A 17799-nucleotide genomic window follows, 5' to 3' on the forward strand; every position below is an offset into this window, starting at 1 on the left:
AAGGTATTTGCAGTCATATCCATAGACTATCATGTAGATTGCAGTTGGTTTTAACGCTTCCCTTCTAGCAACAGGCCCAAACAGGCTTGAGAGAGAGAGTACCAGATTGAGGATTTCGGTAGATTGTTCCCTAGTTGGTGATGTCCATTATAAGGATTTCACTTGATGCACAATTGACCAACACAAATATAAAGACTGCATTACTTGCCTTGCACGGGCAAATGTCTCAGTTTAGATGGATTGAAGCCTTCATTCTTTATTGCTTTTCAGGTGGATATTGGTGATCACATTATTTTAGCGTTACAAAGCATTTGGGATTCTGGATCTATGCACAGTGATCACATTACTTTAGTTGTAGAGCATCTGGGACTTGCCTTGCATGGGCAAATGTTTCAGTTTAGGTGGATTGAAGCCTTCATTCTTCATTGCTTTTCAGGTGGATATTGGTGATCACATTACTTTAGCGTTACAAAGCATTTGGGATTCTGGATCTATGCACAGTGATCACATTACTTTAGTTATAGAGCATCTGGGATTCTGAATCTATGCCTTCAGCATTAAGATGAATGTGGGCCTCATTCATCTTGTCCCTAGAGAGGAGTGCAGAAATTTGGTCACATAGTGGAGACCAATTACATTTTTGACACTTGGGGCTCGGTCTTCTACCGGTTTGAGAAGGCACTATCAGCCTCAATCCTTTCTTTTTGGCTCTTGAGCTTTTCGTGCATTGCATGATGTATCCCGTATGGAGCTTGCTCTAACGCTTTTTCTTTAATACTTAATAGAAGTCTCTTTTTGCAAACAAAAAAAAAAATTACATTTTTGACTCGTTTTTGGAACCACCTATAAAATATCAGCAAAGGAAATCAGTCTTCCTTAGATACTTTGGTCTTGTACTCCTCCTTTACGTTGTGAGTGGTTGCATAGCATTAGATGGAATTTTACTTCTGCAGATCTCAAGATGCATTCTTCACAAATTATGGCTCCTATTGTTAGGATTTGACATAGTTTTAGGGGCTCTTGTGCCCCGTTATGTATGTTGAGATTGATAGACAGCCAATTATTTTAGCTAGACCTCCAGGTGCTTCTGGTAATATGCAATGGTCCAAGTGGGAGGGAGGTCTTCCTCTTCTGTAGGCTGTAGGAAAGCTTTCAAGGACCTCCTTGAAGAACACCAAAAGCAGATGATTTGTCACCTCAAAGGGAGTGGTAGAAAAATTGCTCAGATAGATGCCACTATCCCGTTGGATTGGGCCACCAGGGATGGGGGACAGCATAGTCCCATCCGCGAGATGGGGTTATGTACTAGTATTGATGTTTCAACTTTCGTTATGGTCATTGGGATTTTGCATAACAGAGGTGGAGACGCCATGGTCTTCACGGTGCAATCAAGGGAAGATTGGTTAGATCTTTGGATGAGAATGGAATTTGGGTTGCACATCTTGAGCTGGTTAGGCTTATGGGCCATATGGAGCAATGCTTCTACTCTTGGCTAGTACATTGATCCCTGTCTAGAGGACCTTTCCCTTGGTATAGGGAGGCTATGGATTCATGGGATCATCCCATAAAGTTTCTCCATTAGGAAGTAGGCCGATGATAGTGGATTGATGCAGCCAATCACTCGCAAGATCCTTCCATTCTTGGATTTTACAATTAGCAATGACATGATTTTTCAGCTTAGAGCTAGAGGATGGAGACCATCTAGAGCCCCTCAGTGGAAGAGCTTTTAGATCATTCCAAGCTTGTAGAGATCCTTTTGGAACTCCCTCAGGACCATGAAAGTGACTCTTTTCTTTTGTCTGTTTTTTTTCCCCCCAAAAAGATTAATTCATTAAGTATGAATGAAAGCCGCAAGAGCAAGCTCAAATGTGGGAATACATCATGTCAAGCATGAGAGAAAAAACAGCTCAAAAGGAGCTAACAAAAATCCAAGGTGGAGGCTTAAAATGCCACCTCAAACCTGAAGAAGACTCAGAGAAGAACGGAGATCCTCTCCAAACTCTGAAAAAAATCTCTCTCCTGGCTGTAGCTGCTCTTGAGGATTCTTGTATGCTCGCTCAGATGGTCATCAGCGTGTGTATAGTATCAGTGCATATACTGGCCATAGACTGGGAAGGGTGAACCTGTGAACCCTCCATCGCCTCCCTACATCTGGCCCTTCAACTTTGTCTTTTCATTCATTGAGGGATTGCAAAAAATCAATGGAGGATCACTTTTATAGCTGACCGTTCTTGCCCTTAGTGCTGCATTAGTGTGCAATGTATCCAGCCTTTTTGTAGGATACATAGATCATCCAAGACCATCTAGTGGACCGACAGAGACGATCACATGTTTGTCTTGGGCAGGTGATAGACATGGTCACGAGGATGACATGGTCACAAGGAGAACATGGTCACATGGATGACATAGTCACATGGAGAACACGGTCATGAGGATGACATGGTCACTGGAAGGACATGGTCACATGGATGGCATAGTTACATGGAGGACATGGTCACATGGATAACATAGTCACATGGAGGACATGGTCACATGGATGACATAGTCACATGAAGGACATGGTCACAGGGAGGACATGGTCACTTATCACCGAAGCACATGGCCATGCGTCAAGGATCTTCATTTCACTCAGTCCACCTCTTGGCTATCAAACAGTTAGGTGGCGCACATGCTTCATCCACCGGTCAAGCTCCTTGTCAGAGACAGGGTGGTGTACAGGGGGCTCACATGGAGTAGTTACTGTGCATGAGCTCGGCAAAAGCTGGCTGTTGCACAAGACATGAAGAGACGGAGTGATAGGCGGAAAGAGGGAGATTTCTCGCTAAGAAAGGGCGAGGGTGAAGAGGGGAGATGAGGGGATGTGGATTTATTCATCATTGTACGGGTTTTGAGAGAGGGAGGATCACCAATCAGGAGAAAGGGGGGAGATTCTATAGAAAGGTGCTGTATGAAAGATGCTGAAAATCCTAGCAACACCTTTCCAGATCGTCCTCGCCTGTCTGCTGTGTAGACTCAATTGCCATGTGACAAGAAGGACAAGTAGGGTCAGCCCCGAACCTGGATCTCCACAGGTTCACTGCAATCCCTCCATGAATAGAAAGCCAAAAGAAAAGAGTGACCTTTCTATTCCTGAGGGATTTCCAGAGCCTACGCCAAAAGTTCTTCCGCACAGCTGCAGAAATCTAAAAACTATCCCAATGTGGCGCTCTAGAGGGCCGCCAACCTAAACTACTGAGCTGAAATCTCCGGGCATTTCTAACTGTATAGCAAAAGAAGGGAAAGCTCTTTTCTTGGTGCCCCTCATCAATCGATTCCCACTCCCCTGGGTCTCACTACAAGAACCTAATAGGGGAACCACCATACAACTAGAGTCTCCAAGACCCCAACGCAAGGAGAATAGGATTAGGGTCAAGATACCACTGTGAATCATTGCTCCACTCCATGAATCCTGCAAATGCAACCTCCAAAAGAATATCATCAAAAGATCTGATAAGTCTGTCCCCCGACTAAACATCAAAGACAAGGGTATTCTCATGTGCATCTTGCAATGTAATGACCTGTAACGAAATGCCCGTCCCTGAGAACGCTCCCCACCAAGTGGACTCTGTAAGCGGCATGTCATCTATGTCAATCCACTCTGGCGAAATGGCTGCCTTTATCTATTGTATCCTAAGTGCACTCCCTCTGAGGTGGCCACCTGCTAAAAATCTCTGATCCTCTAAAAGTCTCATAAAGGCCTGCCAAGCACCTACAGTAGAGGCAGGTCCCCTCTCCCATCTAGACCACTGCATATAATGTGACACTCCAAGTGGCCTGCCATGATGATCCAAAATCGAGTCATTCCACATGACTGGCTTCCTTTGAATCTCTTCACGAGAAGTGGGTGGAACTTTGCGAAGTGTGTTTCTGAAGCAGCCCCAAGCTTTCAGAATAGCAGCCATTAGAGGGGAAGGGGGGGATTTGAGATGGGCTGAAGTAAAGATCCATCTGCTGCTGTCCAACCAGTCTCCCCCATGAGAAGGGATGCAAGAATGAATGTTGCGTGAGAAAAAATCCTTCCAGGGCTCCTGTCCAGGCATCAATCCACGTACTACAAACTTGCAAAGCAAGGCCATACATTGCAAGCTCGGGTCAATAATATTGAGACCCCCTTCTCCTGTCGGAAGAATGAGGGTCTCCCAAGCCACCCTAGATACAACATTTGAGGTGCCATTTAAACCACTCCATAGGAAGTTCCTGATAGGTCTCATGAGCTGAGCGATACAATCTCTAGATCTACACCAACATGAGCAAATAAACCAAGCAGTGGCCAACAATACTTGGTTCATAACTAGAACTTTGGATGCAAGGTCAAGTCTGGCTGAACTCCAAAAGATGAGTTTCCTCCTGATACTCTCTAACATGGGAGCAAATTGCTATGCCGGAGAGATGCCCAACCCCACTTGGCATCCCAAATATCTGATGGAGACTCCCCTCTGAATCCAAGTGAACCCTATGTCAATCCCCTAGACTGGAGTGTCCTCATCATTGATCCAAAAGCCATTGGATTTGTTCCAATTAATGTGTGCACCAGCCGTAATGCAAAACAAATCGAATGCTGTCCTGAATGAATTCAGTGTCTGAGGAGTGGCATCCAAAAATACAGCCGTGTATCTGCCAACTCACTGTCTAAGAGCTCATCCTCGTGCCTCAGAGGAAGCCTAAGCCCTACGAGTCCAGCTTGAGCTCTAGTGTAATAACTCATACAAAAAGGAATAAAAAGGGGGCTAGGGGGCAACCCTGATGGACTGATCTTGTAATCTCAAACCTGTCTCCCCCGACTTCACCAATAAGAACGTGGCTATGGGCTGATCTGTAGAGGACTGACACCACTTTGATCCATGCATTTGAGAAGCCAAAGCGAGTAAGTGTGCCCTCCAGAAAGCCTCAGTCTACCCTGTCATAAGCTTATTTAAAGTCCAACAGTAGAATGGCCAACCTATGGCCATTATGCATGGCCCACTCCGAAGCCTCCCAAAATGAGAAGATGTTATCAAAGATGCTCCTGCCATGCACAAAACCCGTCTGCGTATCATGGATAAGATCAGGTAGAAAGGGCTGCAGATGAAGGTTAATAGCTTTAGCTAGGATGTTGTAGAAGGTACCCAGCAAGGTAATCGGTCTTCACTGAGACACTAAATTCCTGCAACCCCCTCTCGGAATCAAATGAATGAGGCCCTCTGTAAGTGAGTCTGGCATCTCACCCGAGTCCCATACACCCTGCAAGGCTGAGGTAATATGATCCCCAGTCTGATCCCAAAAAGTAATAAAAAATAAGGGGGTAAGTCCATCTGAACCACGACACTTGCCCTTGTGAAGGGTAGAGAGCGCAGTCCTGAACTCTACATTGGTGAAGGGTGCATCAAGGGAAACAGTCATATCCCTTGTCACCAACCCAGGTAAGTGTCACCAAATAACCACTCTAGCATCATCTATGGCCTGAGTGTTTGGATTTGCTGTAAGAAGGGAGGCATAGAAATCGATGGCAACCTGCAAGACGGCCTTTGGATGTGTCTGAAAAACTCCGCCTGAGTCAACAAGCTGTGAGACGCTCTCCCTACTATGTCTGGGGCCAAGAGTAGATAACAACTGCTTGTTGATCTACCTCCCTTCTGTGTCCAAAATGACTCTCTGGCGTGAAAGGCGTACTCTGCTCTCTGATCTAAAAGTGACTGCTGCAGCAAGGCGCTCCTGAATCCAAGCATTTGTAGGCCTCTTCTGCTCCTCCCTCTGGAGGGCAGCCAATTGTTGGCGGATACCTATCTCACGCCTGGAGGATCTCACCCCTTCTGATACGAGCAATTGGAAGATAAAAGTCACTGATATCAGAGAGGGCTGCTAACTCTGAAGGCGAAAGCTGTCCATCCTGCAAATGAGATATCCAAGTCCTCAACACTGTCTCTGTAAGGCCCTCCTCTGCATAGAAAGAATCTGGAATCCTGATACTGGCAAAGCGGCGCCTCACATGGGGATCTAAGACCATCAACACCATTGGAAAATGATCCGAAATGGACACCCCAGCTGCAATGTAAACAATACCACCTCTGTCAAGAGCCCAAACATCCACATAAAATCTGTCAATCCATGCATGTATAGGCATCTGCAATCTCCTGTTCGACCAAGAAAACAAGAGAGAATGTAGCTGAGTGTGAAAAGCACCATTATGCCAAGCATCCCTGCCACTTTATTGAAAAAGGAAGGCATCCCACGCTGCTCTCTCTAGGGAGTGAAGGCCACTTTTCCCACCACCCCTTTTGTCTGAGGGCATTTCAACCATGTTGAAATCGCCCCCTATAATCCAAGCATATGCAATATGTGACCAAGAAAGTAGCTCCTTCCAAAAAGAACATGATCCCCTCTAGAATTGGGTGCAGAAAGGTTTAAGAGACCAACCTTATGCCCATCAATTAGGACTATGCTCCCATGTCCAATCACCAAGGGGAGTATAGAAGAAGCAACAAAAATTCAAGTACCTCCCCTGATGCCCAAGGTGGGTGACCAAAAAGTACGGCCTGAAAGAAGCTTACCCGACTTGGAACAATCCCTGGCATCCAATTTTTTTTTCCAAAAAAGGGACTTCTATTAAGTAAGAAAGAAACCTGCTAGAGCAAGCTCTGTGTGGAAATACACCATGCTAAGCATGTAATAAAAAACACCTCAGAGGAATGAGGTAGAAAGAAACCAAGGCCGAGGCTGAAAATGCCATCTCAACCCTGTAGAAGTCTCAGCAAAGAAGGGAGAGTCTCTCTAATCTCTGAGAAAAGTAACTCTCCTAGAGGAGGCTGCTCGAGATGATCCCTGCATGGTTGCCCAAATGGCCATCAAAGTGTGTATCGTATCTGTCCAAGTGCTGGCCAAGATCTGAGAAGGGTGAACCTGAGAACCCTCCAAAGCCTCAGTGCATCTGGCTCTCCAAATGTGCCATGCTGCAATGCTAGCTAGGATCTCCCATGGAGAGTCGTTGACCGAGGAGTGAGCAGCCCTGAAAAGAGTGGCCGGAACATCCTCTAGAGAGCACGACTCCACAAGGTGTCGTCGGATGTGAAGAGCCCAAGAGGAATCACCTGGCATCCAATTTGTGTTCCTGAATCATCAAAATGTCCATGGGACCCCCAGTAACACCTGGATGAAGTTGGTTATGAAGCAGCTCCCTACGGCGGCGGTGAGGTACATCCCCGAGGCCAGAACTAAAAATGAATTCCTACAAAGCACCTTTGGTGTTGGAGTGCGAAGGAGCCTTGCAGAAGGAGGAGTGGAACCACTAACCCCCTTACCTCTGTCAGGTGTAGGCAGACATGGCAACATCTGCCTGACCTCAGCCACAATTCTGTCACCCTCCTCAAGTAAAGCACGGGCCTCTGCAGAAAGGTGCTCACTAGATGAACCCTATTGCATCAGAGCAGGGTCAGGAGCCAGTCTCATCTGCACATGAAACTAGGATAGGGATGTCTCCTGCTGAAGAGACGTGTCCGTGGTCCCATCAGTGGTAGCCGGAGATACTAGCTCACCAACTCTGATAGGCACCCAACGGGCGACGATCGGAGCATGACATGCTGACTGTCCTATACGCGCTGTACAAGTACAAGGGCAAGAGGCTGATGGTCCTGGCTGTGAAGTCGAAGGTCTAGCAGCGCGAGGTGGTAGGAACTAGTCGTGAAGAAGGTCCAAGTCAAGTGAAGCTATGAGACGCACCCGTGGACCTTTTTGGTGTTTTCTTTTTCCTTGGGCAATCTCTGGCAAAGTGTTCAAGGGTCTTGCAAATCCTACACTGATCCTGTCTCCCTGCAATCTCGACTCTCTGTCTGAAGAAGGAGCCATCTAGACGCTGAACCATAATGTGATCATCTGAGATGTTAGGGTCAGAGACAGTGACCCTAACACATGGTACCCCATAGGACTTGATTACCTCTGCTCTGAAGTAGGCATCTAAGGGAGAGGGGGGATCTCAATAACCACTCCAAAGGCGGCTCCAATGGAATGAGTAGTCAATGGTACACCTGAGGAAGGCCTGGAAATCTGATGAAGAGTGACGTCGTCTGGCTGTCTTCCTCGACAGGATCAAACCCCAAAGAAAAAGGGGTTCAAGAAATCCTCTTAGAGCTCAGTGCTAACGGGCTAGCCTGCAGCACTGTACGAGCTACCTCCGAGGAGTCAAAAACAATCTAGAAGAAGCCTCGCCCAAGCAGACGAACATTTGTAAGGTGCCCTGCAAAGTCTCTAGGTAGAGTGGCGAGCATCCAGTCCTTGGCATGTACCCTGGAAGGGTGGGACCCATGGATGCGAGCAAAGAGCAATGTCGAGCTCTCTTGCTCAGTATCTTTTTTGAGCTGCTGCAACTTGTCGTTTGAGTAAACAACGGTTTTTGCGGCTGGTGGGAGTGGATGGAGATTGGCTGAAAGTAGATCCATCGCCAATCGAGGTGGGTGAGGCCGACTCAAACACGAACAAGGTTCCTTCTGCACTAAGCTGCCCGGGAGAGGAGGAGGAGGGTGAGAGCTGAGAAGGAGGAGGAGGAGGGGCTGAGGAGGAAAGGGAGGAAGGGGAGGATGAGAAGGGAGAAGGGAGGATGAGGAGGAGGAGTAGAGGGGGAGGGAGGAGGGGCTGAGGCGAGGGTAGAAGGGCCGGGGTAGAAGGGGTGGGGGGAGGGTAGAGGAGGCGGGGGGAGGGAGAGAAGAGGTAGGGGTAGAGGAAGGGATGAGGCAGGGGTAGAGCGAGAAGAAGGGGTAGAGGAGGGGGGGTAGAGGAGAGGGCTGAGGCGGGGGGTAGCGAGCAGGGGAGAGGAGGGGGCGGGGTAGGAGAGAGAGGGTGGGGAAGGGGGAGTGGGCTGAGAGGGCGGGGAAGGGGGGGCAAGTTGAGAGGGGAGGGGGCCGGCTGAGAGGGAGACGGAGAGAGGGCTGATGGGATATCTCAAGGTGTATGCCTCAGGCACACCTTGGTTTCTATGTGTGAGTGCTAGAGGCACAGTTAGGTGGCCACAAGCACAGTTAGGTGGTGGAAGAGCCACATAGGATGATTGAGAGAATCTAGGAGCAGATTGAGGAGATGATTGTGAAGCTCTGAAGTCATCAGTGATGTCAGTGAGCATGTATGAGGTGCCTACTTAAGGACCTCACTCTTCTTCATTCTACAAGCAAGTAATGCAAGTATTCTGAGTTTGTGTCCACTCTTTCCTTTCCTTTCAGTTTACCAACATGGTATCAGAGCCCTTTGATCCCCCTTGAGACCATTTCTGCCACATCATCTTCTTCTTCTTCATCTTCTTCTTCTCCATTTCTTCCCAAAATCTTTGAGAGCTTGGTTCTCCACCTACAAACGACCATTGCCCAAACCCTCTGAGCTGGAAACTCCTCTAGTATGGGCGAACTTCCACCTGCAAGCAATTGAAGAAAAAACGTCTGTGGTGGCTGCCATTCCCCAAACAGTGCATTTTTCGCCATTTCTTCTATTGCTCAATACTCCCTGCCTGCTCCGCCATTGCCTGAGCCCTCTTAGGAGTAGATGGGCGACCTCAAGACGAAGATTTTGAGCCATTTTTCAGCTCATTTGGTTCAGTAACGAGGGAGAAATCGTCAAAACTCAGGTTCAGCCTGTAGCAACTCCCCCGGGCAAAAGTGCGCACCATTTCGTCCAACCTCTGTGCTGGACCCTCTTTGGTATATGAGCTTTCTTTTGCTTCAGAAAGCCCTCTTTTCCTTGCTTTGAAGAGTGAGCTACAAGCCCTCCAAGTTCAGCCTTTTGGTTTTGACAGTTTTGGACAAGTTTTTGAAGATGATGCTACATAAAATGCTACTCTAGCATTTCTGGTTTTTTGAAACTTTCAATAACTTTAGTACAAGTGTGGCTTCAGTTTTGTTTTGAATTGCTAGACCTGGTTTTGATTGGAAAGTATTCATTTTAGCCACCTCTATGAAGCATGTAAGAAGAAGCATCATTGTTTGAAATTTGGTCACAAGACTTTGCTACATTAAATGCTTATATTTTGAAGCATTTCAATTGTTATTCTAAGCCCTGTAAGAGAGAAGACACTGCCCAATACCTGGGTTAGACCCTCTCATGGCTTGCTTATGCAAAATATGTGAAAAGCCAAAACATAAAGCAATGTCTTGTTATGCTACAAAGGATGAAAATGTCAACCTGACTTCCTTGTTGAAGATTGCCAAAACAATGGTTGCCAAAAAGGAAGCAACTACAAAGCCAGAGATCTACCCTCTCATGGCACTTTTATTTGACTCCAAGTACAAGAAAAAGATGAAGGTCAGATACCTAAGATATGCTTCTCTACACAACTATGGAGATGACAAGATAATTGTTCTCTTGAAGGATATGATTTTCAGATCCACTTGTTCTATCATAGTACCATCTTATAAGGCACTAGACACTGCCCATGTGGTAAGACCTTGCCTTAACATGGATATTCTACCTCCACAAGATGAGGCATCCCATGAAGATTATGCATTTTAAAACATCTCTATGTATGCTCCAGATCTCTCTTTTTATGTCAAGGTACTCAGCCTGGATAGTCCTCCAAAATGAATGAAATAAACTATTGTGTTTTGTGTGTTTTGTAAACACCTCTGGTCACCTTATGATGTAGGCCATGTGTATGTTTTGCTCCATGGTACCTCCTGCAGACATTGTGTGCATGTATATGCAGGGGAGATAACCATTGGAAGGTCTTTTTGTATCCCTTTTGTTTACCTTACACCCAAGGGACTTGCTAGCATGAGAACCTAGCCATAGATTAATCCTTGAACACCATGAGATGGCATGAGAAACTATGAGACTAGATGTATCCTTGACATAGCCTGAGGCATTCCCTTGAGGGGGGGTTTGATGGGATATCTCAAGGTGTATGCCTCAGGCACACCTTGGTTTCTATGTGTGAGTGCTAGAGGCACAGTTAGGTGCCCACAAGCACAGTTAGGTGGTGGAAGAGCCACATAGGATGATTGAGAGAATCTAGGAGCAGATTGAGGAGATGATTGTGGAGCTTTGAAGTCATCAGTGATGTCAGTGAGCATGTATGAGGTGCCTACTTAAGGACCTCACTCTTCTTCATTCTACAAGCAAGTAATGCAAGTATTCTGAGTTTGTGTCCACTCTTTCCTTTCCTTTCAGTTTACCAACAAGGGCGAGGGAGGGGGAGGGAGGGAGGGACTGAGGGAGGGGGAGGGGGAGGGGCTGAGGGCGAGGGAGGGGGAGGGGGATGGGCTGAGGGAGAGGGGCCAGCAAGGGTCGGGGAGGAGCAGCAGCTCACCGTCTTATGTACACTTGGTCACAGATTGGGATTTCTTGGAGGGCACCCTTTATCATTTTGGGTTTTCAGATGCATGGATCAAAGGGTTTCAGCATTTGTATAGATCTGCCTACAGCCAGGTACTTATAGGAGGGGTCATGGGAGAAAGATTTCAGATTGATTAGTCTGTCAGGGATGCCCTCTTGCCCCTTTTCTCTTTCTTTTTGTGGCTGAGGCTATGAGCATTCTTGGGCTCAGATTACCACTCAGACTGGAAGAGGACCTCGTCGATTGTGAGCTAGTAGATGACACTGCTATTTTCTTCGAGGCCTCCCCTCACACTCTTACCTCTTTCAAACAGCCTTGGACTTGTTTTGGTACGGCTCACATTAACTGGAACAAGTCCAATGGCTTTTGGGTCAGCGATGATGACACTGCAGAGTAGGGGGCTGATTTGGGCTTTACTTGGACTCAGAGGGCTGTGTTAGGTACTTCGGATGCCAGGTCGGTTTGGGTATCTCTTCTTCACAGCAGTTTGCTCCAGTGTTGGAGAGTATCAGGAGGAAACTTCTTTTTTGGAGCCAGATTAGACCTTGCATCTAGGGTGGTGGTTGTCAACCAGGTTCTGCTGGCCACGGCTTGGGATGAGATCCTTAGAAAATTTTCTTCATTCAGGGCATTCAGACATGCAGACCCTCCTCAGGTGGAGACTGGATGGACAGCACCAGATGGATCTTCACTTCAGCCGTCTTTGATCGTCCTCCTCGCTTTTGGTTGCTGTTCTGAAAGCTTGGTCAAGCTTCAGAAGTACCCTTCAGAGAGTTGCCCCCTCCTCTCTCAAAGAGATTGACAGGAAGCCTATCATGTGGAATATGATTGGATACTTGATGAACATGGTAGGCAACTTGGTTTGTCTCATTATATGTAGTGGTCCAAATGGGAGAGAGGGCCAGCTGCTTCGGTTGGCTCCTGGAAAGCCTTCAAAAGGCTTCCAGAAGATCGTCAGCAATAGTTGGTCAGTCACCTCAGAGGAAGTGTAGGGAGGATACTTCAGATAGATGCAGCCCTACCCCATGATTGGGTAATTACAGATGACAGACCTGTGGTTTTCTCACTTTGGATGGGGGCTTTCTCCAGGACAAGTATTCCTCTTTAGGTCATTGCTTTCTTGGGGGCACAAGAGGATGACTTGGTTTTTTATGTGTAGTCAGGTGGCACATTGTCTTTTTCCTCAGATGATATTCTTTTGGGCACACCATTTCAGCCTCTCAGGATCATAGGCTTTGTGGAACAAGGCAAGGATTCTGCTTGGCATATAGATCCGAGCCCTTGTCTCTCTATTTTGGGTTCATGGAGGTTGTGGATCTGTGGAGGAGTTCCCATAAAGTATCTTCAGTGGGACCCCGGAGAGTGGGAATGGATTATTGCAGGGAACCAAGAGAGGAGTCTTCCTTTCTTTGGTTACACGGTCAATATTGCAAGAAGGTTCCAGATCAGTTGTAGAGGTTGGAAACCTTCCAGATCCCCTCATTGGGAGGGCTATCAGGTTATGGAATGGAGGAGCTCCCCTTTTTTCTCAAAGACTACATCAGGGTTGAGGTGGCATTTTCAGCCTCAACATTGGTTTCTCTCCAGCTCCTCTTGAGTTTTTGCTTACTCTTCTAGAGTGTTTTTTCTCATGTCCAGCATGATGTATTTCTGCATCAAGCTTGCTTACGTGGGTTTTTTTTCATACTTAATAGAAGTCTCTTTAATGGGGAAAAAAAAAACATTCCATGACTGGCTATTGTTTTTTTGCTGGGGTCAAGGGTCATTTTCTTGGCTTAGTGAAGTAAACAATGGTTGCTCTTCATCCGCCTAGGTAGAATACCGAGCGGCATGAACAGCATTATGCGAGTCCTTATGGCTCAAATAAGACATGGAGGTCATTCAAGAAGCAGCTTTGGAAGTTGCAGCGCAATCGCAAAGAACCTAGTGTTCCATGCTCGAGTAAAACACATTGAGGCTCAGTACTACTTCATCAAGGAGCTGATAATGCACAAGATGATCGAGCTAATCTACTGCCCAACAAAGGAAACACTTTTACCAAAGCTCTTTCTCGTTACCAAATGGAGCATCTAGGTGTATTTTTAGTATCTCTCTATTATTAATCTTTTCTGCAGTACTACTTTGATAGTCACCTTGTTGTTGCATGAGAGGAGTCCATTTGGGGATTTTACATGTGGACATGAGGATTCCTTATTCTACTTGTAGTTTGCTTCAAGAATATACTATTTTCAAATTTTCAAACTCATCCTCAGTTTCCTTTGTTTCTTATAGATTCAAGCTGTCCAACTTGATGAAATCATGCATCAACCTGAAAGTCCTGGACAAGAGCATATATTTTACTATGAAACAAAGTCTTTACGTGACACACAACAAATAATAGATGCAGGCCAAAGCCAAGATGCATTCTCCTACATAGAAGAGCACTCCCATCCGAGACTATGGACGACATTAGCTGAGCATGCACTTCGAAATCTTGACCTTTCTATTGCAGAAAAGGTACACATGATCTGAAACTCATATTACGAAACTGTAATATTTTTCTTTTTGTATATTTTGAAGTTAACTCTGTAATTTTGTAGGCATTTGTCAAATGTAAGAACTACTTCGGGATACAGTTTGTCAAAAGGATTCATTTACTCAAAGAAAGGAATGAGCAAAATGCTGAGGTAATGGATTTTTATTTTGCTTATCCTTGCAAATAAATATATGAAAAGAGATCTTGTTATCAATTAGTCATGGGACTGTCTTTAATTAATTTTATAACTTAGAAGAACATGTTTGGGGACTTTGGCAGAATTGATTTGAAAGTTGACACAATTCAACAGTGAGTTCCCATTATTCACAACTTTGGGTTTGGAGGATGTTTTAGCAATATAAGAATGGATCTGCAATCCTCCCTTTTGTTTCAAAGGTGTTACATGGTTCTTCTAAATTATAACAAATCTATGAATTATGAAGATGGATATTGAAGATGTTCCAAGAAAGGTGCATCTTTATGCTGATATATCTTGGTAGACAACCATTGGTTGACTGCCATAATTCCACATTATACTGAAGACGTTCCAAGAAAGGTGCATCCTTATGTTGATTCGGTACACAACCATTGGTTGACTGCCACAATCCCACATTATTACCTGCTTAGTTGTTTGAGTGATGGCAGTCTAGGAGATGGCCATGCATCTCAACCATAGTCTACAAAAAAGTGCTTCAATGATTCTCTTTATTGTACTTGATTCCCACTGAAGCATCATACCAATGTAGTATAGTGGCCCTAATCATTGCCTTTGTGGCTGCCTCCTAAATGAGAGCTGAAACATTCTCTATGGAATGGAAGTTCCTCACGAACCAGTGCTGCGTTCTGTCAATGTACTCCTTACCTACCTCATCCATCTTTTGCCTCGCTTGCTTCCCCCTCACCATCTTCCTTCTCTGGCATTTCCCTCTTTCTTACTTACGCAGCTGCATGGCAGGCCTTACAGGACCAAACAATCGTATAGCCCCGACAGCTGCCTCGTCATCGCCTAGCCCCTACATGCCTTCCATTGTACAGAAGCTGCATTGTTCATCCAGCCATTTCTGTATCTTGTTTCCACCTTTGCGGTACCTCTTCTTGCCATACTTCCCTTCATCCCATCAGCCCCACACGTTCCATTCAATCATACACACTTGCAACCCCACTCAGCACCCACACTCACTATTCACTATGCTGCCTTACACGTGGACTGGGGGCACATTAGTCCCATACACAATGTTGTGAAGTAGTGGTCCTTCAATAGATGACCTTGAATGAAGACCCTTCTCTCATCCCATCCAGTTCTATTTGTGGTATGAGGAGGCATAGCGTGGCTATGGGGTGAAGTGCTTTGTACATGTGCCATGGGGTGCACTAACATGGTATCAGAGCATGTTTTGCATGCAGTAGTTCTGACAGCACTGTGTGACACGGCAGGCTGCTATATGGTGTAGACAGATTGAGCATGGGCAGCATTGATTTTGGCTGCACTTGTGGATGTGATGCCTTATAGGCGACTTGATTTTGTTGCAGTGGGACCCAGGGGAGTGGGAATGGATTGATTAAGGACACTGAGAGAAGAACATCCCCTTCTTTCATTACAGAGTCAGAAATGCCAGGAGATTTCAGCTTAGCAGTAGAGGTTGGAGGCCCTCCAGAGCTCCTCATTGGGATAGTTTTTATATTTTTGCAGAGGTGCAGAAAAACTTTTGGAGGAGGCTCTGAAAATCCCTCAGAAATAGAAAGATTACTCTCTTCTTTTGGCTTTCTATTCATGGAGGAGTCAGTGCGACATTGCCTTTGGGACTGCAGTCAGGAGAGGACTGTTTGGAAAGGGGTTGCTCGGATACTCAACATCTTTCACACTTCCCCTTTCTTCATGACTTGGGTCTCGGTCGCATGGTTATCTCTTACCGGGCCCCAGGTGTTTTATGAGGGTGAGCCTTCTTCTTGGGCACTCTCGGTCCACCGGCAGGTAATAGAGCCCTGCTCTCTGCAGGATGTACCACTTACTCCCTTCAGAGCTTGTCATGTTTCAGTGGACACCTCTTGGGAGATTTTGGCTAGCATTTCCTCTTGGCACATTTGGAGAGCGAGATGTACTGAGGCCTTGGATGGCACCCAGATACACCCATCACAGGTGTTCACGGGTATTTGGACTGACACAGTTCACACTTTGATAGCCATATGGGCTAGCATGCAGGGCCCTTCACGGGCAGCCTCTTCTAGAAGGACTATATTTGTTCGAGTTTGGAGGGGTTCTCCCTTTTGTCGGAGGTTTCTACTGGATTGAGATGGCACTATCAGCCTCAATCCTTTCTTTTTGGCTCTTGAGCTTTTCGTGCATTGCATGATGTATCCGGTATGGAGCTTGCTCTAACGGTTTTTCTTTAATACTTAATAGAAGTCTCTTTTTGCAAAAAAAAAAAAGTGGGTCAAATCCCAAAATCATCACATTAATTTTCTCATCATTTCCTCACTCAAGTCTGCAACATCATTAAAAAAATTACAAATGGCATCAAATGTGGTATTCTCAATCCCAATAAGAATACATTTTTTGCTCAACTCCCAATATATCACTTTAAGTCTGAATAGTGTTGCATGCACTTTCACAAAGCTATGGATTCATTGAGCCAATTCCTTCTTTTGGTGTTTATCACAAGCTTGGTCAATATATTTAGATTCCATCCAAAGAGTTCCCATAATTTCTGCACTGAAGTTTTGCACGTTACAAAGAAGCCTTATGTCATAGTCTCTTGCTAGTGGCAATCGCATGAAATGGAATTTCCTATTCTTTCCTATAATTAAGGTCTTTTTTTTTGCCAAACAAGGAAGCATACCCAAGAGACAAAGAGCTATACAAGAACATGTCTGTTTTTTAGGTGCTCCTAGATTGATTGAAGCCCGAAATGGCAAAGATTTATTTTAACGCCCTAGTAAGCAAACACTCTTATGCTTTGACCTTGATAATTGTCCAAATGCTGGCCAACGTATGAGCTAGGTGGACCTGGGTTCCATCAATAGCCTCTATGGATGTAGATTTCCAAATGTGCTAGGTAGTGATGCTCTCCACAATCTCCATATTCATTGTTACTCTCTTCTTTCTTCCTTTCATGCTGCCATCCTTAGATTATTACCACTCACTAAGGCTGTTGCACACCTCCATTATCCTTTGCTATCCTTTTAAAGTAGCTTTCATGTGGTTTTGAACGCTTCAAAATGCTAAACCCTCCTCCCTTGGTCTTATATGTCCACCTCTATATAGTTTTGTCAGCTATGCTATTGCCACTCCACTTGGCCCTCTCTTCATGCCTCTTGTCTCAACTCCTCTTGGTTCCTTACAGTCGAGTAGACCTTCAAATCCTTGTCTCATTTTTATGTATTTCGTAAGCCTTCACTGTGCTAGTGATAGATGCACCCTTCTTTGGGAATGCCACCACTAGACAATTGCCGTTCATGTAACCAACCTAATTTTTAAAAATGTTTTATCAACATCCTATGAAGTTTGTTGTGATCTTTTCATACAGTGGGTGAACTGTGTCTACTCCACCTAATTTTGTTGAAGAACCTAGATGCTGTATTTAAGAGCGTGCATGTGCACTTAAACTTTTTTTATAGGCATTTGTTTGTGCTAGATGTCAAATGCTGAGATTTTGTTTAGAGTTAAGCTTTGTTAACTCCCTAGAAAAGCAAAATGCTATACTAAAAGACCATGAAACTCTGTTTTCTCCCAGATTTGCGCATATTTTAAGTTGTTTGATGAAGCTGAAAGGATACTACTACAAATGAAAAGGTTGGATCTAGCTTTGAAGTTGCATATAAAATTTGGGCGTTGGTTGTCGTAAGCTCTCTCTCTCTCTCTCTCTCTCTCTCTCTCTCTCACACACACACACACACACACACACTTTTTTTTTTTTAGTGAAATCTTTTATTTCAGTGTGGGAAACCTCAAAAGAGGTGAAAA

At 45.4% G+C, this 17799-nt stretch overlaps 1 protein-coding gene across 1 annotated transcript in view; it reads left to right on the plus strand.

Annotated features, from left to right (window-relative positions):
* Window positions 1-17799, plus strand: part of LOC147902665 (uncharacterized) — a 300605-nt gene that overhangs the window by 207412 nt on the left and 75394 nt on the right. Inside the window, exons 13-15 of the mRNA XM_087373911.1 lie at window positions 13595-13819; window positions 13903-13989; window positions 17570-17676. Of these exons, the coding sequence (XP_087230037.1) occupies window positions 13595-13819; window positions 13903-13989; window positions 17570-17676 (419 nt within the window). The remainder of the gene's footprint in view (window positions 1-13594; window positions 13820-13902; window positions 13990-17569; window positions 17677-17799) is intronic.

This window comes from Dipteris shenzhenensis, chromosome 4 (assembly GCF_047967505.1).
Source record: "Dipteris shenzhenensis isolate YYH24624 ecotype China chromosome 4, Dip_SZ_1.0, whole genome shotgun sequence".
In the NCBI taxonomy this organism is placed as follows: Eukaryota; Viridiplantae; Streptophyta; class Polypodiopsida; order Gleicheniales; family Dipteridaceae; genus Dipteris; species Dipteris shenzhenensis.